This window comes from Syngnathus leptorhynchus, chromosome 21 (assembly GCF_054491065.1).
Source record: "Syngnathus leptorhynchus isolate UIUO chromosome 21, UIUO_Slep, whole genome shotgun sequence".
Classification (NCBI taxonomy): domain Eukaryota; kingdom Metazoa; phylum Chordata; class Actinopteri; order Syngnathiformes; family Syngnathidae; genus Syngnathus; species Syngnathus leptorhynchus.
In genome coordinates this window covers 4,251,014-4,274,462 of record NC_141215.1, presented here as the reverse complement: position 1 = coordinate 4,274,462, position 23,449 = coordinate 4,251,014, and the positions used below count along the sequence as shown (strand labels likewise).

General features: G+C 42.8%; 2 protein-coding genes across 3 annotated transcripts; one reads left to right on the top strand and one right to left on the bottom strand.

Moving 5' to 3' along the window:
• Nucleotides 1–35: 35 nt before the first annotated feature.
• LOC147040222 (HMG box-containing protein 1-like) lies at nucleotides 36–3,825 on the top strand. 2 transcript variants are annotated; one of them, XM_085902345.1, is made up of 13 exons: nucleotides 36–94; nucleotides 795–890; nucleotides 971–1,051; nucleotides 1,123–1,297; nucleotides 1,375–1,444; nucleotides 1,529–1,640; nucleotides 1,740–1,831; nucleotides 1,913–2,069; nucleotides 2,146–2,290; nucleotides 2,363–2,481; nucleotides 2,556–2,736; nucleotides 2,801–2,942; nucleotides 3,023–3,825. In XM_085902345.1, exons 1-13 carry the CDS (start codon nucleotides 37–39, stop codon nucleotides 3,041–3,043), a joined length of 1,449 nt encoding a protein of 482 aa, XP_085758471.1. In that variant the 5' UTR covers nucleotide 36; the 3' UTR covers nucleotides 3,044–3,825. The 2 variants fall into 2 exon arrangements, with proteins under 2 accessions (XP_085758471.1, XP_085758470.1); XM_085902344.1 differs by having other exon boundaries at nucleotides 1,740–2,069.
• A 62-nt stretch (nucleotides 3,826–3,887) lies between these two features.
• Nucleotides 3,888–18,074, bottom strand: ptprz1b (protein tyrosine phosphatase receptor type Z1b; the record flags this gene model as incomplete). Its single annotated transcript, XM_085902711.1, is given in 32 exon segments — nucleotides 3,888–4,828; nucleotides 4,904–5,039; nucleotides 5,113–5,255; nucleotides 5,325–5,477; nucleotides 5,549–5,677; nucleotides 5,778–5,851; nucleotides 5,929–6,022; nucleotides 6,084–6,230; nucleotides 6,600–6,735; nucleotides 6,803–6,960; nucleotides 7,019–7,150; nucleotides 7,213–7,347; nucleotides 7,413–7,495; nucleotides 7,569–7,665; nucleotides 7,769–7,789; nucleotides 8,327–8,412; nucleotides 8,483–8,574; nucleotides 8,652–8,796; nucleotides 8,859–9,032; nucleotides 9,096–9,243; nucleotides 9,306–9,773; nucleotides 9,836–9,876; nucleotides 9,945–10,071; nucleotides 10,132–10,316; nucleotides 10,487–10,634; nucleotides 10,853–11,010; nucleotides 11,067–11,133; nucleotides 11,197–11,292; nucleotides 11,364–11,515; nucleotides 12,041–12,220; nucleotides 16,394–16,427; nucleotides 17,997–18,074. Coding segments are annotated over 32 exon segments (4,161 nt in total), but the record flags the coding sequence as incomplete, so codon positions are not given.
• Nucleotides 18,075–23,449: the final 5,375 nt, after the last annotated feature.

Here is a 23,449-nt window from a genome sequence, read left to right as displayed (position 1 = left end):
GTTAGCTTTTGATTGACAACAGGTTGGACCAATAGGATGGGCGAGGACGATATGTTTATACCAACCTACTTTTCCGTACAAGGCCACTGTTTAGGTGAGTAAAGAAAAAAGTTTAATAAAACTTTTCCGCGTTTTAATTCGTCGAGTTCGACAAATGACCACACCAATGTACTGAGTATGCTTTAAACTTTAAAAATACGAGACAAGATCGAGATGACGAGGCCTGTCCTTTTCATAAATACGAGCTCCGCAGCTCGGTCGCTCTTAAAGCTTCATTGTTGACGTTAGTTGTTTTTGTTGAATCGGCCCTTTTCCCTAAACTCACTCGACGTATTTATTCTATTTATTCACTTTTTCTCAACACAGACATCGTTTTTCATACGAATAGATATAATTCTTAAGACATTTTTCTCGCATTCGTCGACGGAAATCCCAATTTTTAATCGCACTTTTATGTCATGACCGATCAAACTACTTCTTGTGCTTATGTCTCCCAAATATGACTTTTCAATACACATCGTCTGAAGAAATGGTTGTAACAACATTATTACGACTGCTCCTGCATTTGTTTTGTTTTTTTGCCGTCATTCACAGCCTTGAATGAATGGGTCGTTACGCGCATGCGCGGACGCTCTCGAAGTTTATAAACAAGACCCTGTCACATGATAACCATATTGTGCAACAGTTTTGGAGGCGGGTTAAAAAAAAAAAAAAAGGAATAAAAACTAGAAATTGTGGAAAGACATGTTTTGGTCTGTGTGATATTTTGCATTTCTAATTACATACTGTTTCAGTTGACATGATGATGTGGGAAGTGGTGATCCCCAAAGACCTGTCAAGTGGTAACCTCAAACAATTCAAGGAAACCGAGCCCCACTGCGAATGCACAGGTATTCGCCATCTCCGTGGCAACGGTCGGACATCTATTAATCAGCACTCCAACTCCAACTTAATTTATTTCCACTCACAGAAGAGATTGTAGAAGTGGATCAGGACCAATCACGTGACTCCTCACCTGCCCCAAAGAGTGCTATGGAATTAACGGAATATGGTAAATAACACCAATAATGACTTTAAAAGGCACATCATAAAGACACAAACATCCCTCTGCTCTTTCCTCAGCTGATCTTCCAAGCCTGGAGGAGGCTCCAGAGGAGAAAGAGATGACAGCGATTTATCAAATCGAGGCGGGCGCGGGGTGTCGTGGGCGGTCAGGTGACACCCGCTGGCTGACCCAGCTGGCTCACATTGCCACCGGGCCTCAAAGCCCCCTGCTACAGGATTCTCCCCACAGCAGGTACAATCACACACCATTTCATTGAAAGCACATGAGGAAAAGTACTTCACTCATATATTTCGGTTTGTTATTTTCAGTTCCTCTTCCGCCCGAAGTGATTTACATTCGTACGCCCGGCCTCCCCCGACGAGCTCCAGCAGAGGCAGGGTACAGCAAACCCACCATCGATGACGAGAGGGACCCACTTCAGAGGCGCTTTGTTGCTTGATGTTTTGCTTTATGTTTGCACAGACGAGCAGCGAATGCAGCTCGGCCGTGTCCACCAGATCCTCGCTGTCGGATGACGAAGACACGGCCTGGAGCGTCTCCTGGCCTGCCACCGCCTGGCATTGCTTTCTTAAAGGTACACACGCATCTATTGAAATGCAATTTTATTTCAAAAAATTCAAATGATCTGGTACTTTGATTTGTATTTTTTCTGAAGCATGTTTTGTTTGTGCAGGTACTCACCTGCGTTTCCACAGTGGCGCCAGTGTCGATTGGCGCAAAGTTGAGGACCTTCAGTCTGACATTGAGGAACAGTCCAACTTGGCGGTATTATATTTAAAAAAAAAAAAAAAATCTAAGTATGAGCATTTACTTGGCGGACTAAAAAGAAAACAAATCATTTTGCAGAATTACGGCTGTGAGGGTTTGCAGCTTGTGGCACACTCCGAAAACGTCTTGTCTGGTCAGGCCATTTTACAGCTGACCTTTGACCCCGGCGCTTTTGGACACAGCTTGTTAACTGCCCGCTGTGAACTTGACCACCCGTTCTACGTTAAAAACAAAGGTAAGCAAGCAAGGACATACGAGAGAGGATTCGCCCGTAACAACCTGCATTTGTTTTTTGTTTTTTTATTAATCAGGTTGGTCGTCATTCTACCCGAGCTTGACCGTGGTACGCTACGGTATCGCCGGTTACGAAATGGAGCTAGGCGACGTTTGCCTTCCCCCGAGTCACAGAGATGCCGAACATACAGATGACTCGCTTGTCTTTGACACATTTAAAAGGTATTTGAAAATGACGTAACAACGTACACGTATGACCGTGATGATCTTTTTTTTTTTGTGCCTTTTCCGCAGTTATGATTTCACACCACTGGACTCTTCCGCCGTTTACCTGCTCAGCAGCATGGCCAGACGGCGATATGCCTCCCAGTCCAGCGGGGGCGCCATTTCTCCACATCGAGACACATTACAAGGTTTGGCATCTTTGACTCAACTATTAAAAAAGAAGAAATAGTGAGAAAAAAAAAATCTTATTCAAAACCAACAGACGCCGACACGCCCGGTCGCTCCCGCTGTCCTCACCGCAAACCAATCAAAAGCCAAAATGTCCGCCAACCAGGAAGTAGCCAAGTCACACCCAAGTGTAAGCGGCCAATGAACGCATTCATGTTGTTTGCCAAGAAATTCAGGGTGCAGTACACGCAGATGCACCCGGGCAAGGATAACAGGTTAGTATGCGTCGCCGCCACCCCGGTATTGCGCAATAGTGTTCAACGTGTACGTGCGTTTCAGAGCCATCAGCGTGCTTCTCGGCGAGCGCTGGAAGAAAATGCGGACCGAAGAGCGTCGGGTGTTTACTTTACAGGCCAAAGCCCTCGCCGATGAGCAGAAGAGGCTCGACCCGGACTGTTGGAAACGCAAACGCACCGATTATGTGAGGACACACACATATATATATATATCTTCAAAAATGACTTCTTCTTGATAATAATAAATGCTTATTTTTGCCAACAGGTTATTTCCAGCGACAAGTAAAAAAAAAAAGAATGCTACAAGACGACAAGTTTTACCTTCTTTTTATCCATTCTTTTTAGACTTATCCACATTTTAAAAATCAAACCAGAGATGACAACTTTTTGTTCACTTTTCTGGCTTCAAATTGGTGCTTAGGAATAAAAGGAAAATAAATCGGGATGGCTACACTATTATCTTGCAATAAGCTTGAAGCAGGTGCCCCACCAGTTATAAATGCATTTTGTAATGTTTATGTGAATTTATTTTAACTACAACATAAATTGTAAATTTACAATTAGCTTGCTTATTAATGTACTTTATGTAAATATTGTATACACTCGTTATTAAGATGTGCATGCCAACTTCATTTAGATTTCACTAATAATCAGGTCAACAAAACATACATAAAAATGTGTCACCGATATAATGTACTGTATGTGCCATAAGTGAATAATACAAATATATTTTTAGCGTCACACATAAATTACATTTGAAGAAATGTTGCGTTGAGGCATCATAATTAGATTTCGGTCCATTTTAGTTGATTCAGTGTGAAATGTAAGAAGGTGCAGCGTTAAAAAAAATATCGCATTATTTTACACAGTCTATTATTTACGACTTTTATTTATGATGCACTGTATACACTTTATCATGTGTGACTGCGACATTATAATGACAAATATTTTTCATAACTTTTATCTTTGTGGATTATTTACTGCTCTGTTCTGCCATTTGTTGGCAATGCAATATAAAGTTTAAAAAAATAATAAAACATATTAAAGCTTTATTTGTCTTGAATGGGATCGCAACGAGAAGCCTTGGATCATTTGTGTAAAATAATAGACTTGGATTTTTTTTCCCAAAATTCATATTCAAGTCTTTTATTCAATCTTTTGCTATTTACAATACCGCACACATTTGTGGTTGCAGATAAATGTGTTAACTTGCTAGAATTACCGCAACGATAAAAAAGCGTTAACAATGAGTTAAATCTATGATCTGTACGTGGAATTATCAAATAGAATCCACATTGTTATACAATATGTGTAAATGACTAGAAAAATGTCATAGAAAATATACATAGCATAAAAACATACAGTAATTTGGCCTTTTGGTATTTAAGGGATATTTACACAAAAAAAAGGTTTCACTGTTAAAGTAAATTGATCGTGTCTGATCGGGGACAAAATACTGACAAAAATTGTTCAACACTGACGACGGAATGTCTAACTTTTTGATCTTAGACTTAACGAGTGCAAACGAGACAGTAGCCACCTTTAGTAAAAAGACGTGGGTCACGAAGCCATGATTTTGGTTTAGTCAAACAGTCGCGTTAGCAAAAAAAAAAAAAGTGAATTTGGCTTCACAGAATGAAGACTTTTAAGCGTGTAAAAAGTACTCACAGCTTTTGGATGCTTGCAGACGAGCTTTAACACTGATTTGTAATGATGGGCAAATGAAGCTTCAAGATGATTCATGAATCTGTTATTGTGTTTACTTAGACCTCTAGATGGCACTCTCTGTTCATTGACTTACCATTTCTTAAAACCCTCACTTTAAACCAACGCTGCCATCTAGAGGAGCCAAAGAATACAACAACTGGTTCATGAAGCTTCATTTTCCCATCACTACTGATTTGTTCTGTGTGAGTGTGTGTGTCATCTACATGAGTGACTCAAGGCTTTCGGCAATGTTGTTATTCCCCAGCAGTACTGATCCGTTGGTTTCTGAACTCTGGAGGGCTCGTTGGTCCTCCTGGCTGCTCACCAGACTTAGTACGGCCCGGTACAAATACTGATACTGCTCCTGTTGGAAAGGGGAGGAGGGAGGGGGGGGTCTCCTCATTATTGTGGATTATTGCGTGTTTGTCGAAACACTTACGATATCATTAAACACTCCCGGCCTCATGAGGTTGGTCATCCTCGCCACCTGGTAGACGTCGACTTGCCCTTCGTCCTGAAGCTGGTTGGACAATGTGGTGAGGGCACAAAAAAGACCCGAGGTAACACCTCCAAGTCTACCAAAAATAAAATCAAAGCAGTAAATTAGAAACAGGAAATAAAATGAGAAAAGTATAATGTGGTACTCACGGGTCGTGTACAACTGTCGGCCCTGGTGCACGTCTGCTGTGCTCGTTGACTATGTTGATGAATTCAAAGCAATTTCGAATGGGGCTGTCAGGGTTGGGCCAGCAGGGGGCGCTGTACAGACGCACATCTAGAGTGTATTCGTTCTAGAACAGAAAAAAAGGGTTGTATAAATTTGGGTCCAATTAGGAAAAGCACAAAAGTGTTTTTCAAACCTGCGTGGATTCTAACGTGACATCTTGCACAAGGACTTTGTCGTCATTGGACAGACAAACGTAGCTCTCCATTGATTGCGTCACAGTGAATCCCTCAAAGTTCATTATTTGTTCTTCACCAGGTCGATACACACACAGGTCCCGGTCCCCACTCTGCACATAAAGACGTGGATCAACATAAATTTGAAGATGTAAATGTGAATTTTTACAAAATTTCCCCTAACCTGACAATGGGGGTCGGATAGCTGGACCACAACACGTGTGTTGTGCTCCCAGATCATTCTCCAGAAATCCTCCACGGTGCTGCTGAGCGGTGTCTGACTCACAATGAATTCTTTACTGTGGCGATGGCCCTGCGATTCAAAAGATAGCAGCGGGATGGCGTAGCTTGAGAAAAAAAAAATCCGATCCGTGACCGTTGTCTTAACTTGAAAGCCTTTGAAGTTGTTTTACCAGAACGTAGGAGGCGTTGATGTAGCCTGAGGAGTTTCCTTCTGTGGCGGTGAGACAAACTCTTGATCGCTCCACTGCAAAAACAAGACGCATGCACTTCATCGTGACTTCAGAGTATTTCGGGGTTGGTTGATGTGAACGCGAGGCTAACCGGGCATCAACGCTCTGGCTCGGTTCCTCATAGCGTTGCCGTCTCGAAGAGCCGTGCTGTAGTCGGCGTGTTTGGCTTGCCGCTGACTGATCAACTGAAACAACCGTCGTCGTTATGATCCCATCAAAGTGAAATTCAATTTCTACGATATGTACCTTGAATTGCTTGTCCATGCGCGTCCGGCCGGACGCTCCAGGTGTGAGCAGGCCGGAAACGTACGAGTGGAGGTGGTCGCAGGTGACGGAGGTGTGGCGGCTCAATATGGCCTCTACTAAGACGTCGTGGATGAACACGTACTGCTCCTGGAGGCAAGACCGACAATAATATCATAACAAAATGATTTCAGTTTCAATCTTATGATATACATTTAAGACATCAGAGATCTTGCTCAGTTACAAGATGGTGGCAGTCAGTAATTTACAGCAGCACATTTAAGATGAAGAAGCAAAAAACTAAATTCCATCCTATTTGCTTCGGTAATATGTAATTATTTGTTGTTTTTTTTAAATGGATTTTAGGTTAAAAACTAATAATTGGAACAGCATCACATAGCTGCTAATCGTTAGCTTGTCTATGGCGTTTTGCGTTGTTTGTTAGCACTAAGCTAGCAAAGTCCACTTCCTTTTGTTTGAGTAGCTCAAGACAGTACACTACGTTCTGTGTTTGTTTACCTCCGTTTGAACCAGGAAGTTCCTCTGAGTCCGCACATGTTTCAAGAACCCGAGGACATTCACCGTCCCTTGATCCTCGATCTGCTGCAGCATGCTATCTATGACAATATAAGTCCCCGTTCTCCCTACGCCAGCACTGTGACGCAGACACAAAGATCATTCGCCAGTCCAACGATGTAAACATGTAAATACAAATCGGATACCTGCAGTGCACCAAAACGGGTCCCATATCCTGAGTTCTGGCCTGAGATGAAGTTCTGATGAAGGACAGGACTGGCAGAGTGTATTCTGGTACTCCCATGTCTGGCCACTGGGTGTAGTGGTAATGCTGGACTGTGTGTTCGACTTTCTTCTGGGATGCCTGGAGGATCAGAGATGTTGGTGGACTTTGAGGTTGAGAAGGATCAGGAGAGCGTTACCTTATTTGCCGTTTCTCTGACGATCAATGTCCGAAGTGTGTAGTAAGCGAGGGTCTTGCTGTTCTTCAAAGTTACTTGGTATGAACCGTATTCTTCCTGACCATCTTCTGGCCAGTATTGATCGCATTTGGTCTACAAGGAACGAAACGAGTGAGCAGGTGACCGAATCAGAAAATCCCATCACACGCTCTCACCCGTCCTTTCTCCTTCAGGTTGGTGATCATGACGATGATCCCGATGTTCTGCTGCCAGATCATTCTCCAGAAGTCTTCCCTGCCTGCTCGGAGAGGACCCTGAGCTGCGATGTAGGCCCGGGTACGTTCGTAACCCTGCGGACGAAAGCGTTAATGTTTTAAATATGCGCGAAATATGTTTTGAAATACAAAACCCTCACGTCAACAAAGTTTGCGTTGATGTAGTCTTCGCATTTCCCGTCTTTGTCCAAACTGTTAGTCAGCTTCACTCTGCTATGGTCATCTGTGATGGAGGAATATTTTCAGGTGTTACATCATATTTTGGTGAATTTAAATCATGCTGTATGGAATCGTACAGGCCAGAATGTTGATGTATCTGTTTTTGGATTTGTTCTCGGGTTGACTTGAGCTATCGGCGGTGATGCCCATGTCCACCGTGCACGCTTGCACCTCCTACAGGACAACATAAAAAAAACAATTAGTTTGTCATCTTTATTTCCCTTCATTTTCATTTGCTTGGTCCCCCAAACTTGAAAAAGGATGGCGAGCATCTTACCTCGTAGGAATCTTTCACAATCTAATGCAGGGTGGAAGTGAGGATGCGGAAAGCACAACGATGGCGGTGATGAGAGGAGAGTCGAGGGAGGGGGGGAAGGGGGGGGGAGGGGGGTGACACACAGGCAGACAGGGAAGTCAGTGCAGGTCCAGGTACAAAGGGGCTCATATACACACAGAGAGGTTGAGCGCAAAAAACAAAGCCGTTATATAATCCCCACTCTGCAAATTTGAGTGTTTTTCCGTGACTAAGGGGCCCAAAAAAAATGAAAATGTAGCCAATGTCCTTTCTGTGTGTTCCACTGGAGGTTCATGCTAGGAAACAGAGGGGGGACTGATGCCATGCAAGATGCACCCCGTTTGGACACCAATCCAAGAAGACAATATTTTTTCATTTGAACTTGTTATGTAAATCTTTACGCATACTAATAGCTAGCTTAATAGCATGATGTTAGCGGATATGGAAGTGTGTTATTAAAAAGCTATGACGGATGACGGGCTGTCTGATTCTAATTGCCCCCCCACACACACACACACACACACATATTACAACACAAACCTCAAACTCCTTGGAGAAGGTATTGTTGTTGTGGAGCTCCACGACGTTCTTCACAAATTGCTTTACCGTCAACGGCTCGTGACCGTCTGTCACACAACGGAAGGGAATTCCCCGTTTGAAATCATAACAGAGATTTTAGGAGGGTGTGATGGTTACCCGTGGCGAGCAACAGAGGGGTGGACGGGGCCGAGATGACTTTCGGTGACGTGCTGTCGTCGGGGTAGAAGTTAGCCGACTGGAAACAGTTTCTGTCACATGACCAAATAAAAAAAAAGTGTGATGCCGGTTGATGTGATGTCAACTTTGTGTTGTTGTTTTTTTTTACCTCCAATAGACCAGAATGCCCACCAGAAGCAGCAAACACAAAATGGTGAGAGTGGAGACAACAGCCAAAGGAATGATGGTCCTCTTTTCCCGTTCCACACTGCCGACCAATCCCACGTGAGATTCGTGACTGCTGTTGCTTCCCTCTGATATAAAACAAACAAACGTTTGGAACATGAAGCTCAGAGAGGTGGTCTTGAGGTCTTACCATTAAACATGGGCTGGGTGGTATGCATGAGAACCCTGAGGAGAGAGGAGGACGTAAACGATTTGTAGACGGTATCGGCGAGGGTGTTGCTTCCAGTCGTCGTCCTTTCGGAGATCCAAAAGGAGGTACTTGCTTCTGGAGGTTTGTTTACGGGTGAATCGGACTCGGTGGTTCCTTGAAGGATAAAATGTCAATTAGGAGGTTCTATTGTTAAAGCTGACATTTTTTTTAGCTGACCTTGCGATGTAAAAGTAGATCCTAGAGAAGAGGAGGCGGCCATTTTGGATGTGCTGTTGATTGTGTCTTTGTAGAAAACGTCGGTGGTTTGAATGTTCTTCACAGAGGAGTTTGACTTATTTGGATCCGTTGGGTTGAGATTTTGAGTCTGGAACAGAAAGAGATTTTCACAGTTTTTGAAACGTTTGCTGTGAGTAGTTTGGATACTACCTGAAGTGGCAAAGAGGCGTCTTGTGTGATTTGTTGGCGGACGCTAGGTAGCGTACTAGGCGCAGAAACGGGAAAGAGGAAACCCGGTTGCTGGGTTATGCTAGTTACCCAGATTGCGCCGTTGCCGTCCAAGCCGCCGTGGGTAAATATCCGTTGCGTTCGAGTTTTTCGCCCATCTTCAATCTGGTTTTTGCTGACCTCGTCATTTTTAGACTTATAAGGTTTCTTTTTTACGTCCGGGTTGAGTCGTGTTTTTTGTACGGGCGATTCGGGACGAGGAAATTCTGGGGTGGATTGAACGGCGACCTGGTCCGGCGGGTTCTGTGTTGTTTGGGGGTAATGTGTGGGTTGGTTTTGGTAAACTCTAGTCTGCTCTGCTGGGATTTCCTCCACTGGACTGTGATCGACTGGAGTCAAATCCAGAGGATCGGGATTCTCCGGCTTCTGCCATTTGACGTTAGGTGACATCTACGAATGACAATTTCATTTTAACAAATAAAGTTAACGTTTTGTGTTAGACGCTTTCTTACCTCTTTGGTGTTTTTCGAGTCATCGGGAAATGCTTCATTCTCTAGAGAGGGATTATTTAAAGACATAAATATGTTTTTCGGAAATGGAAAAATTCTGGCGTGTTCGTACCGGGATCTTCTAACGGCATGTCCACTATAATTTGGTCGCTCCATCTTCCTCGGAGGCCGTTGGTGCAAACAGCCACCACTTGAACAACGTAGCTACTGTTGCTTAGCAGGCTGGAGATAATGGCTCCCTGAAAAAATCCCAAATTTAAAAATCCAATAATTGACATATACCCACATGTGAGACGTACCACGTCCTGATCCCCGTCAGTTCTGTACTCCTGCTTTCTTTGGTTCGGACCTTGCAGTCGCTCATAGGTGACGGTGTACCAGTCGATAGTCGTGTCATAAACGACACGCGGACGCTCCCACGTCACCACGATGGTCGTTTCGTTCCGAGCGTCAGCTTGGACGTTTTCTGGCGCCGAACTGCAGGCTAGAGTCGGCGCATACATTTATTCCTATCAGATTATTTCAATTTAAAAAGAAGTGGAAAAAATTGTGATGGGGGAGCTACTTTATATTTCAGAAATGTATGCAGATGGAGAGGATAGCCAATCGCTGACCTTGGAGGTCGGTCAGCGCTTTACATCCATCGTGACTTACTAGGCGTGGGTACGTCCTCTACTCCCGTGTACGAGGCAAAGACCTGTCCCATGAACTGCTGTTGTTCTCTGAAGTTATTTTGCAGGTAATCGGTTAGCATCACGTAGCCGGCCTGCTCCACCGTCATCACCTCGCAGAACGCCTCCAACTACATAGAGGGGGGGAGGGGGACAAAAACAAATATGTCTCTTGTTTTGATGCCAAAGTAAACACTACGTGTAAGAGGATTGCGTTAGTGCCAGGCGGATGGACGAGCGCCGTTCTATTTTTAGTCATCGCCCATGTGCCCGTGTCACACCTCGTCACTCTCATTTCAATCATGCAAATGCACGCTAACACATGGCTCGACCCGTCTCGGCGACTCACCTGCGTTTCCGATATTTCCGCCGGGTGTTTGAAGACGACCCACTCGACCGTTTCCGAGCAAGGAGGGGAAGTCAGCGAACCGTTGTAGATGTAATATTTGTCGGTGTTGTTTGGAAGCAAGGATTGCAGGGTCAAGGCTTCCATTGAGCCGCTCTTACCTGCACAACAAAGAGTCAGAATAGGAACTACGCAAAATATTTTGAAGGTGACTCACCAAATCGACTAACAGTGTTGACAGCGTCGATGACGGGATTGAGCTTTTCGTTGTCGTCCAAGCTGATCTGCAGACAAACGCTTCTTCAGTAAATGATTACTTTAGGACTGACCTGAATATGTTGCCTTACCTCAAAGAGCACAGCTAATGCCGCAATCCTTCCACCCTCCCCGATGGCCTCTTCCAGACTTCGGAAAGCATTCGGATCGTAAGCGTAGATTTGCATCTGGGGGAAAAAAAAAAAGTCGTCGAGTTAGCCCGAAGCTAGCTGAGAGTAAATATTTTGTTTTTGAGTACCTCAAGTGGGTATTTCATCCCATTGAGGCTGTGCTCGGATCCATCGGATGTCGCATTGCAGCGCCCCCAGTGGAAGGTGACGGTACTCACGCGGAACCTGGAGCTCAACCCGCCTCCGCTTATATAAAAGTCGCCATCCACATTGATAGCCACTAAAAAAAACACACACACACATTTGCAACAAAGACCAGGACTAATAAATTCCAAGTAGCTTCTCAAGGACATAAAATGCTAACAGGATATGAAATGGAGTTAACTGTACAGCTCATCCATTATTCCTCATCTCCTCATTGCGGCTCTGGATCGCTACCTGCCCTGATATCTAATTTCCTCTTTGGCCTTTAAGAGATGGAGAGATTCATTTGAATGTATAGATAAGCGACTAATGAGATTGCTTCGACGAGATCGGTGTGTTTATTAGGCGAGACATAGGTCGTTATACTCCCGTCGTTCCTATTTTGCTATTTCTCGTCTATACATTCTGCCCTCCGGCTCCTTATTGACTCTTTTCTTATGCTCGGCTTCATCTCTGCCTCTTGACATTGATCTTAGTTTTTTTTTTCCGTCTTCACACGCTGGCTGTGTAGTGTTGTGCCTCTGGCTGCCTTCCCATCAATGAGTCCCTCGCTCTCGATTCGTTTATTTTGGAAATCAGCAACTGAACAATATCATCAAACCTGTTTTGCCGTTGTTGTGGATGGTGGTGGATTCGGCCATGAGTCTGTCCCAACCCTCCAGTCGCAGGTTCTGGTACTGAAGTCGGACTTGGGTGAAGGTTTCGTCGATATCCACGGGTGATTGTCTGGCGCTGTTGCAGGATGGGTACTTCTTACCCCAGTTGCGCTGATTCAAGGCACCTGCACATAGTGTTTAGCATGTGATGTAAATCGGAGCAAGCTAAGCAACACATTTCATATTTCATCCACGTAAAAAAATAAAAAAATCCCACCAGATTTGAAATCTAAAGAACTGCTGTCAGTCAGAGACTAATAGAAGTGTGGGAGGTAAAGTAATATCTCGAGAAGGTTGCATCAGAACCGCAACGGGAGCTCAAGCTAGCATGAATCCACAGTTATCAACGACAACTTTTGGCGAGACCAATCCCCTTCCATGCATTTCAAATGGTCAAGACTGAAAGTATTTCCACCTTCTGGTACTCCTCCTCATCTTTTCTACTCACTCTGCCGTCGTAAGCGAAGAAATGACGATAAAGAGGATGAGGCTCCGCGAAGCATAAAGGGAAGCAATGAGCGGGAAAAACTGTGGCGGAGGACGGCGTGGAGTGCAATCCCTGTGAAATTGAAGCGGCAAGTCTGACGAAAACACACGCAAACCGAAATGACCTTTGAGACACCAGTCTTGTGCTCTATAATTGAGAATTGCTTTCACAGAAATAGATGATGAACCATTGCCATTCAATGCTATTCATGAGCACGTCTATGGAGTTTTACATTGTTATTAGCGTGAAGCTAAGTGGACATTCTTAATGCAAATCTATTATTCTCTTTGAATCATATTTAGCTCAACTAGGAGTCATACTAGAGATACTTTTATGTTATTTATTTGGTTTTCTGAATGCCCAAAGAAGTGTTTTCATGCTTAATGATAGACAATGACATATTGAAATGCAGTTTCTCGCCTTCTGCTTACGCTTTAAGCAATTAAGCTCCGTTGGAAGGCAGACACACACACACAAAGTGCTAATTTCACCCTCTGTGAATAGGTTCTGCCCTGTTGAGCCAGAGTCATTCAAAAATACATGTAAGATTATGAAGTTGAATAATGTAAGGCTTAAGTTTTTCAGAGGGGGGGAGACTGTCTGCTTCTGTTTGCCTCAGCACTAGCAAAAAATAGCCGAAAACGTATCAAATATTAAAAGCCGGATCGTCGCTGTTGAAGCTGGTTAACCCGCCGCTAAAAGTTTGGAATATGAATTATCGAATCACAGGGAGAAAAAAAAGATCACAGGGAGTTTAGCCTCGTTTCACGCTAGCAGGTTTCCTCTTTTGAATCGGCTTTCATTTAAATAACTCGATATCTGGCTTTAGTTCTGATTAAAATAGAATTTGATTATTTGACAGAATTGAATTTTGAAAATTAACATGGAAAATTTTTCTTTTCATGATTCAAATGAATAATACATTCATGAGAGATGTTTGGGAGTAGAAAAAGCTAAGTTGTATTTTTAGCTTGTTAGCAAAAGAGCTTTGTTAGCTCATCCATCGGGCACGTTTTCACCTTGTAGTATTTCTTTGTCTGTTAGCAATTATTTTTTCTCATGTCGATTAATTCAAGTGCCTCTTCACGGGCGAGACATTCACATTGTTTGACATAAAAGGGTGAGCCTAAAGCTGACAAGACGAAAGCGGCACACCCACGCAGATGCAAGATGGCAAGCTATAGCAAGTGTTTCTTCTCCGCTTCGTCTAGACATAAAAACATGTCAAACTCCCAAGACGGCAAAAAAAAAAAAAGAAAGAATAACAAGACACTATCAGGCAGTGGTTGGCTGTATGAATTTTACATTAACAATATGGTTCATTAAGCTAACACTATTAGCTACTAGCTAAACCGCTAGTACCGCTTTGGGTACATGAGTTGTAATGTCAAAATTTCATCTTTAATTTACAGTCTGATTCAAATCTTTTTTTTTCTTCTGTTACTTAAACTTCATGAGGATTTCAGTTTCCTTCATTTTTACGGGTGACTAATATTAAACCGAAGTGAAGCTCTGAAGCCGCAGTCATTCCATTTCATTTTGTATAAATGAAGGTTGCATGAGGAGAGACAAGGAAGTGGCACGTGTACGAGCACACCTCTTCATCATTAACCCGTGTCTGAAACAAAGCTCTAGGAGCAGCCTCACCAGAATATTTAACAACTGGAGCAGAAGAAAGGCCAGCCTCAAGAATTTGGCGAGTGGGCGAGCGGTCGAGAGCTGCGAACATGTGCGTGCAGGAAAACACGGATAGAGAAGGAAGCGAGCCGCCAAAACAGCTCCCGGGCTTTTTCGGTTCAAATATTCAAGGTGGGATCTCCTATGACCAAGACAGGAAAAGCCCTTAGAAATATGACAGAAGGTAACAATGTTGACCTTTGACTTTGAGTGTGTGTGGCTTTAAAAAAATGAAGTCCAAGCCAAGCAGACGGCACAACTTCCTGCCAGTGAATTTCCAACAGTTCTGGCAGCTTGTATTTCGACACAAATTAACAGAGCAAAGTGGAACGCTGCGGGCTCCAGCTGCGAACGCTGGTCCGAGGTCAGTACATCACATCGCATCAATAGTCATACCAGGGAAAAAAAAAAAAAACGGTTTTCACTACGTTAAACAGATCTGACCCAAATTGGCTCGCCGTACTACATCCTGGCAAATAGTTTGTGGGGCACCACGCAAAGGCGGAATGGATAGAAAATTATTTTTGGTGGATTTAAGAAATGAGAAAATGTTTTATACACGCGTGCCATCGCCTTGCTGTGGATAATCTGTGCAAACTTGCATGCAAACAGAACAGATGGGACCCCCCCGGGTGTGGGGGGGGGGGTCCTCCAGGCAGAAGGATCCCAGGGCCACCAGGGACCATCATGATGAAGGAAGTGGAAGTTTGTTCAAAAACTCATGACCATGGCTTCCCGGAAAATCCAATTAACGTGAATCTAAGGAATATTATATTCTTGCACTGGAATTTGCAGCTAAGACTCACAATAACGACCCAGACTAAACTATTGTATGACTTTCAATATGTTTCCCAAAAAACTCCAAGCAATAAACTCTCATCCTTTAAGTTTCTCACACTACTTATCACCGTCATTTACTCTCCTGTGTCCTTTTCCACATATTTCCTTTCATTTAATCGTGAAACTCTCTCCCAACCATTCCCAAAAAAAAAAAAAAAAAAAAAGAAGCTGCCTCACAATGAAGTGCGCTTCTTTCACATGTTAATGTTTTTACTCACGGCTCAGTGAACAGCACAGGGCGAGGGAACAGAGCTGCTCAGAAAGACCCGATTGTGACCAGAACTCACACACACACACACATACACACTCTCTCATGCATATGGCAAGAGTGTCTCCGGTTACAGTGAAGCAACACGAATTGGAAACAGCTCGCCTTTCCCGTGTGATGATGAGCATCAGAGGCGAGGCAGACCAAAGAGTGTGGCGTGATAAACAATTCAAATGATTCAAGTTGGACTTATTTTAAATATACTCGCAAATGGTAGTGGATGATTTTTAAAAAAGCATCAAATCGTTGGAAATCCACGAGAGGTTAATATGTTTAATAGCCCTCCATTAGCCCAGTGATGACCCCTTCGGACCCGAGTGGCCTTTCCCAGTAAGAGGCCATAATCTCCTCTCCGACTATTATTCGTCTGTCTCTTACCACTCTTGTTTCTGGCTAGCTTAAGCGCAGCAGGGGCTCCATGCTGAGTTAGCTGCAGTCATGTGAGCATATGGCCCGAGGCAGATCAAGGCTCTCTTATGGGAGATGTCGACTGATACGGTAATTCCTACAGATCAACAGATCTGAGACTGACATACGCCGGGCTTGTCAGTGTGGGCACGGATCACCCTGAAGTGAAGTACGTGTTCATTTGTCAGGAATATTTCTGGCGGCGCATTTCCAATGTAACAATATGAGACAATATCATTGCGGTTTCTTTTAACATTCATATTTATATGTTAGCATTTAGAATTAGCCAAAGTAATAACACAGATGCTGGTCAGTCACCAGATTAGCTAGCAAGGTTAAATTTTTCCCGTTTCTATTTTACGCTTCATGCAACTCTCGCGTAGCTTGCTGAAGCTAGCATAATAGTGTTAAATTGATCAAATAAATGTGATACAATGAAGCTAGCATAATAGCGGTAAATTGATCAAATAAATGAGATATTCTACACAGTTTAAATATAATAATTTATCATTTTAAAAAATCTAAAAATATACATAATACTTTTTTTGAAATAGATTATATTGTGCCTAATAATATGGCGCGCCTAATAGTCCGGAAAATATTGCAAGTGGCAAATACCTGTGTACGACCAGTCGATATCTTCTTGGAATTTCTTCAAGTTGCGGACCAACGGTTCCACCATCGCCACTGCGGAGAAAACAAATACGACAATTGGTTTCCAAATACATACACATATTTTGAAAAAGTACGCTCGAGCTACATTTTGAATCCAGTCGTCACACACTGTGATGCATCCGCGAAGATACTCGGGGCCATTTAATTATGTCATTGAAGGGAAGAGCATGAGGAAGTAAGCAAATTAGGTGAGTCATGGCATGAAAACAACTGAAGGGGAAGGGAAAAGTCACCATGATGGGAATAACAAAATAAGATTATGATTACAGATGCCCGAATTACGCAGAACATGAATAAATCAAAAACAAGGTGAATAAAACAACATTGTTGTTTTCTTCCTTTTTTTTTTCAACCTCCAAGCACTCAGCAGAGTCAAATTTAGGTCAGAGGCAACTACTGTCATATCCACAACATGAAGTCAGCATAATCCTGTTGTTTACCGCAACGGGCTGAAAAAAGATACCATAAACATTGTGGACTTATAGCACCAAAATCCGGTTTAAAAAAAAAAAAATCATTTCAGCTCTTCTTTTAATATCTAACAATATATGCACATTGCATATAGAGGCATTACATATTATGGCTTTATATTACGATTCCATTAGAGGTTAAAATAAAACAACAGGTAATAATTGGCCTCGATGGTGTGTGTGTGTGTGCAGCAAAGAATACATTACATGAAACGCGGCTGTGGGATGTTAATGAGGCAATTAGCGATGCTATAGGCCTGCGGCGCCGACTTCTTTTCTTCTCCCTTTTATTGTGTCCTCATTCACTTATCTCGCAGTTATTCCGGCTCGACAAAGTCTGAATTTTATGGTTAGAATTTGGAAACGCATCAAAATTAAATAAATAGTCCGGTTGTATCTTTTTACATCATCTCATGTGACATATAAGTCTTTTTTTTAAAATATTAAACTACTAAATAAAAAACACGAAAGGTCCGAGTATTGATCCCTGCGGGACACCACATTTAACAATATTAAGCTTAGAACGGGTGAGATCTTTTTGTTTTTTTTGAATTGTCGGAAAGTCTGATGTGGAATACAATCTACAAACATGCCGAAGACTGAGTAATTCGTATAAAAGCACAAACGAGCCAAATCAGTCCGCTTTCCTCTAATTACAATGTAGTCGAAAATCCGTCTGGATTCCCATGAGCTCAAGCTGCGTGAAGATGCCTCAAGCAGGATTGTTGATCATTTTGGGATCACAGAGCCTGTCTCAGCAGAAATGGAACGAGCAGCGCAGCGCTGGATTAGCCGATTCCCCCGAGCTGATTTAGACCAAAATCCTTCCAATGAAGGGAATTGTCCGTCGGCCTCCTCTATAACCGATCTAGACTTGTCCCATTAAAGAAACCCCAAATACCGAGTCATCCTATTTAGCCTTATTTAAAACGTCGCTGTCATTGACAAAAATAAAATTCGGAATTGGAAAAACAAATCACAGCGAATTGTACCTCAGTGTAGCAGAAATTTAATGAAACGTCTGATGAGTGACGACAATTCTTATCGCTTGAGACTTGTCACAGGTTTCGACCAACTTTTTGAGCAGCCACAAAAGTTACCGATGCGACTTTTTAATGATAACCAAGCACCTGACGCGAGATGAATTCGTTTTTTGCCGTTCATTTACGGCCGACAGCACGACACAGACATTTACTGTTGGTTTCTTCATCGCTCAAGTCCAGCAACAGAAGGAAGCAGTTAATGGGATCAGACTTTATGTTAAGTGGAGGACAGTGGAGCTTTAAACAAACCGTACATTGTTCCGTCAGGCCTGGGGCGGTATTAAAAGCTGCAATTTAAAACCCAAGAAGACAAGCTTATCACTGGGATCTGTGTGTGTGTGTGTGTGTGTGTGTGTGTGTGTGTGTGTGTGTGTGTGTGTGTGTGTGTGTGTGTGTGTGTGTGTGTGTGTGTGTGTGTGTGTGTGTGTGTGTGTGGTGACCGTGAGAGTTTGGGGGCCCTGTTGGACAGCTGTACATGTGTCCATGTCCAAAAAGGGAGTGAAATGTAACACCCCGTTATAAACGGACATATGGGGTACAACATATCTGTCGTTTGACAATATGGCAGTCTCTGGGTTTTTTTTTTAGGTTTGAAATATTCATATATGATTTATGTGTAATTGCTGGTGTAATATGTGGCGCGTTTTTGTAAACACAGAATCATGCCATGTGTTTGTTGCCTTCGAAAGATGAAGAAAAATCAATGTTGCACTCTCTTGGTGCATTGTGAAGTACAGCGGGATTATTAAAAGGCAGTGTGTGTGTGTGTGTGGGGGGGGTTTAAACATGAATAAATACTCAGAAAGCCTGACACCACGCATGATGAAAGCTTAGCTTTTTTTCTCGTAATTATGTCGAGTTGAAGCGCCTTGAGGGTTGCTTTTAAAGTTCAACCCTTTCTTCATGCTGAGGATATACAAAAAAAAAAAAAGCCGCTCTTGAAAAAGACAAACACTGGCGGTGCACAGAAATGTTTAATAAATCCACAGGTGTATGATGTACTTATTTTGATAGCATTATGGGTTTTAATTAGTTAGCTTTGCGGTCATATAGGACAACTACTAGACTAACCCCCCCCCCAAAATAAAATATATATATTTCCAAGTATATTTCAAGGGAGACCGGTGCCCCAGCTACCCCCCCTCTAGCTCCGCCAGTGTCAGTATTGAGATATAGCCCCATCGTAATTAATCAGCGGGTGTGCACAGTTATGCAACCATAGCATTTCAGTTGACCTTTAAAAATATATTGTGCAGGTCACATTAAAATTGGGAAAAAATATTACATGACGTCAATTATAACAACAATGTGGCATTCGAACAGGGGTGTGTAGACTTTTGCTACTTGCTAGTTTCCACTGATTATGTTTATGCGTAACATCGACAAATCTTTGGATTGATGACATTTGCATTTAACAATCAAAACATCAGTTAGTTGAATATCATTATTATGATGAGACTCGGGCACAGTAGGATAATAAAATGCAGAGTCAAATTTCTGTCTCAAAAGCGCAACAAAAAATGCAATTACAAGCTTTCACCTCCGGCTGGTGTTCAGCTCAGGTGTAAAAAGATGAATAAGCATTCCTTCTTGCATTCTACCCTGAAGCTAAGACATATTTTTTTTTATCGGTTGTGAGTGCGAGAGGTGAAACTATTTAATTCGGAACCTGCGGCAAAGAATCAAACCACGCGAGCGGAACGAGTAATATCTGAATTGAAAAAAAACAATTCTAAATGACCTCTGCAAATATGTTAGGATGCTGGGAAACATCTATGTGCATACGGGCGGCGCGTTCTAGTTCACCTCACTAATCTGCCTGCTTGGTCTGAGCAGTGAGATGCACCAATCCCATCTGCTTGGCACAAAGTGGGGAAAATACGCGTGCGTGATTAGTAATCCTGCATCCGTTCGGCGGAGCCGTCCTGCATTCTAATACCGGCATAAAAAATAAATAAATCAGGAAACGACTTGTTACAAACATTGAAAGCATTTTATTTGCCATGTCTTCCAGTGGAAAATATTCAATGATGTTGTCCATCAACGTTTGATTTGAATGAATGGCGTTTCCATGACAACCAAAAAGCCCTCCATGGCGCGTGGAACACCCTGACTTCCTGTCAGCTTCCTGATCCGACTCTCGCCATCGCCATGGAGATGTAACAATCTCCCCTCCTCGCCGTCTTTCAGCCTGGGGTCATCTAAGCCCCCCCTCCTCCTCCTCCTCCTCCTCCTCATTTGTTGCTAGCCCCAAAAACCAAAATAGAGCACAGCTTCCAGAAGCTTAGCCTCGATTTAAAAAAAAAAAAAACTGGATCGCGGCGCTCTATTGCGTTCATTTCTATGATGGTCAGGGTGGAATGCTTTTTGGTTAAGATGTTTACCCCCTTGCTGTTCACTTGTGAAGGGCCACCACCCGGTTGAGGGCACTTGAGAACTCGGAGCAGAGCCAAAGGGGGGAGGGAACTGGAAACGGGCCAGACTGTCATTCTCTGAGCTTCTACTCATGGATTACTATCGGAATGTGAGTATGTTTTAAGGTTGGGGAGGGGCGTTCATCAACTGGCATTTGGTCACACTTGCCAAATGAGCCTCGCTACAAAACGTCACATTTTATTCAATTGATTGGCTTTGGGTCGGACTTCACTTTTTAATAACATTAACAATGACGCCGTCCCGGTTCCCACGGAACCGCGTCAGAACTTGGAAGAAAGAAGTCAAGCTCGACAAATGCCAAATGAATCGGTGTTAGTAAATGAAAACTCAACCTTTGCATCCAATTTGAGTGAACAAATTGCAAAGTGGGAAAGGACAAAAGGAAGGGAAGGCAAAAATATCCCAGCAGAACCGAAATGAATTATTTACTGGAACATCTGTGGTTCCTCTCGATGCAAAAAAAAAAAAAAAAAATCTGAAGCAACTCATGACATCATCTGAAAGCAACACCCTGTCTACTAGTTAATCAATACTTGAATCAATAATCTCCGAGTTAATTTCCACAATCCATCCAGTAATGTAAACGATGTCATGTAAATAAATGACACACATTTCATCCATACAATAATTCATGTCATCGGCACACTCTATATATTATTCATGCTTACACTTAGTGAGTGTGCCAAGTTTTTTTTTTTTTTTTTTAAGGCAATTACAATTACACCATTAGACATCCCATAATGCTGCCGGATACCTCGCTCAGTCCAAAGGAAGCGGGCCAGATGGTATCTCACAAGGACAACATATGATCCGGATTAGCATGCGGTGTACAATGCGGTGGTATGTTCACGTAGACTTGATTAGATATTTGTTTTGATCTCATTTGGATATAATCGGGAGGTACACACACACACACACACACACACACACACACACACACACATACACACATTGGCAGAGCTGCGAAATGATCGATAGCACGCTGGCTGTTTTTGTGAGAGTCCATCACACCCATTGTCACGCACTGGTGAGCCATCAATAGCCCGATGCGATAATTTAGTGTCATCGAGGGTGAGGCGCCAAATTCCAAAAACTGAAAAAAAATCTGCAAATATAAAATATAGAAAAGTGCACGTATAGTGAGAATATTTTTCACTTTATAGGGACTTTCAAAGTTAAATACAACTGAACTGCATTTTGGCTGTGATTCTTTAGCGCACCACTAGAGGAAGTCTGCACCGACTTTCTGTTCATTCACAATAAATGCCTGTCACTCAGATGAATTTGTTAGATCACAAGTGATAAAAAGTTGATTCAGCAACACTGAACAAGACTTTGTCATCCAACATCAGTGACCTCCGAATCCTGACAAATGCCGGACAACGACAAAAATCCCCGAAGGCGACACAGACTATGTTTGGAGCTCAAGGGACAAATAAGGTCACAACAAGCGGATGGGCCGCATTGCACAGATTTGGTGGTATGTGGAATACATCACGGGGTCAAACAAGAAACTGTTTTAGAGCGCTGACTTGGCGTACTGTGAGACAGATGGTTGGACGGCAATGTGGTCATGTAGCTGCAGGGGACAAAGTCTCACTATCTACAACTACAACAAAGAAAATTAGGAGCATTAGAAATAATGTCGATGATTAATATTGAGTTTTGACTGCTTTTACATTGGTGTAGCTAGAGAGGGGGGCTGTGGGGGGCACTGCCTCCCCGAAATATGCCATATAATTAACTATCTATTTTCAGATTTTTTTTTTTTCTTATCAACATTTTTCCACATCCCCTATAGGCAACATATAATAAATCAACATTTTTGGAACAATAACAACAAGAATGAAATGAGAGCAACCTAATTGGACATGAAATTCAATGATTTACATGTATGTTAAGTGAACGCTTGTATTTCCAGACGCAAATGAAAAATAATGAGGAATGGTGCCATGCAAATGTTTCCGCGCTTTGCACGCTAAACACGCTCATGAAAAAAATAGTTGGTGCTCCTCGAAGCGCACGAGTGTAGAATGGAGCACACATATGCACCACAGCAAGCCAAGCAAGATCTTCAACATGTGTCTTCAGACGATTACAAAAACACACCACGCAATGTTTGCCACGTTGGAGATGCTTTGCCATTAAAAAAAAAAAAAAAGTTTCATCCATTTCTACACAAATGCATATTATTATCATTGTAATTATTGACAGGAGCATCCGTAAGAAATATCGGATTTTTTCTTACCCACAAGGCTGAGGAGCAAAAGCCGGGCGAGGACTTGATGGACCCATATGTTCTCCATGGTCCCCCCTCCTCCTCCGCGAGAAAATGACACGCGAATTGGCAGAAAAAATATTGCAAAACGTGTGCGTAAAAGATGCGCTAGTAAGTCATCGTGCCGGTAAACGCGTTGACGCCGTTAATCGACGCTCGGGTTCGGAAGAGCGCCGAATGAATGTGGACGCGCACTTGGCAAACCGCAAACGGGGGATGAAGTGAGCGCCACCCACCCGCCTTAATGAAAATGAATGAGGGGCGTCTTGGTGATCTGACTCTAGGGATTTGGATATATGTGTGTGCGTGCACTTGACATCCAATCAGTGCCTTTCATCTCGGAGTTCTTGTTGCATAAACTGAATTTCTATCATGAAATTATTTGCGGGACATTAAATTGGATACAAAGGCTTTAGAAAAGATTTTTTTTTATCACTGTGTTAATTATGGTGGTTGTAGAATTGCCTCCAGGGGCGCTTCTAGTTAGAAAGGCACTTTATGCAAAGAACCCCCCCGGCACTCCACCCAACATCATTTTTAGCATTTTGCCTCCACAAGGGGGCGCAAGAATGTTATGAAGACAGGAACCGACAATGCTACTAATACTGTCTTGTTTTAACTAGTATTCAACCGCTTGATTTATTTTCTATACTCAAAAAAAAAGTTATAATAGATTAAAAAAAATAATAATTGCAGAATCTAATGTTGCCATGGTTGCAGACGACATCGATTTTCTCGCTAAGTGCTAAAGAAAGAAGTCTGTCTCTTTGGA

Coding starts and splice junctions, on each gene's coding strand:
- LOC147040222 (XM_085902344.1), top strand. CDS start 37: ATGGGCGAGGACGATATGTTTATACCAACCTACTTTTCCGTACAAGGC. Junction 1,445..1,528: donor CGAGCTCCAGCAGAGGCAGG/GTACAGCAAACC, acceptor ATGTTTGCACAG/ACGAGCAGCGAATGCAGCTC. Junction 2,482..2,555: donor ACATCGAGACACATTACAAG/GTTTGGCATCTT, acceptor CAAAACCAACAG/ACGCCGACACGCCCGGTCGC.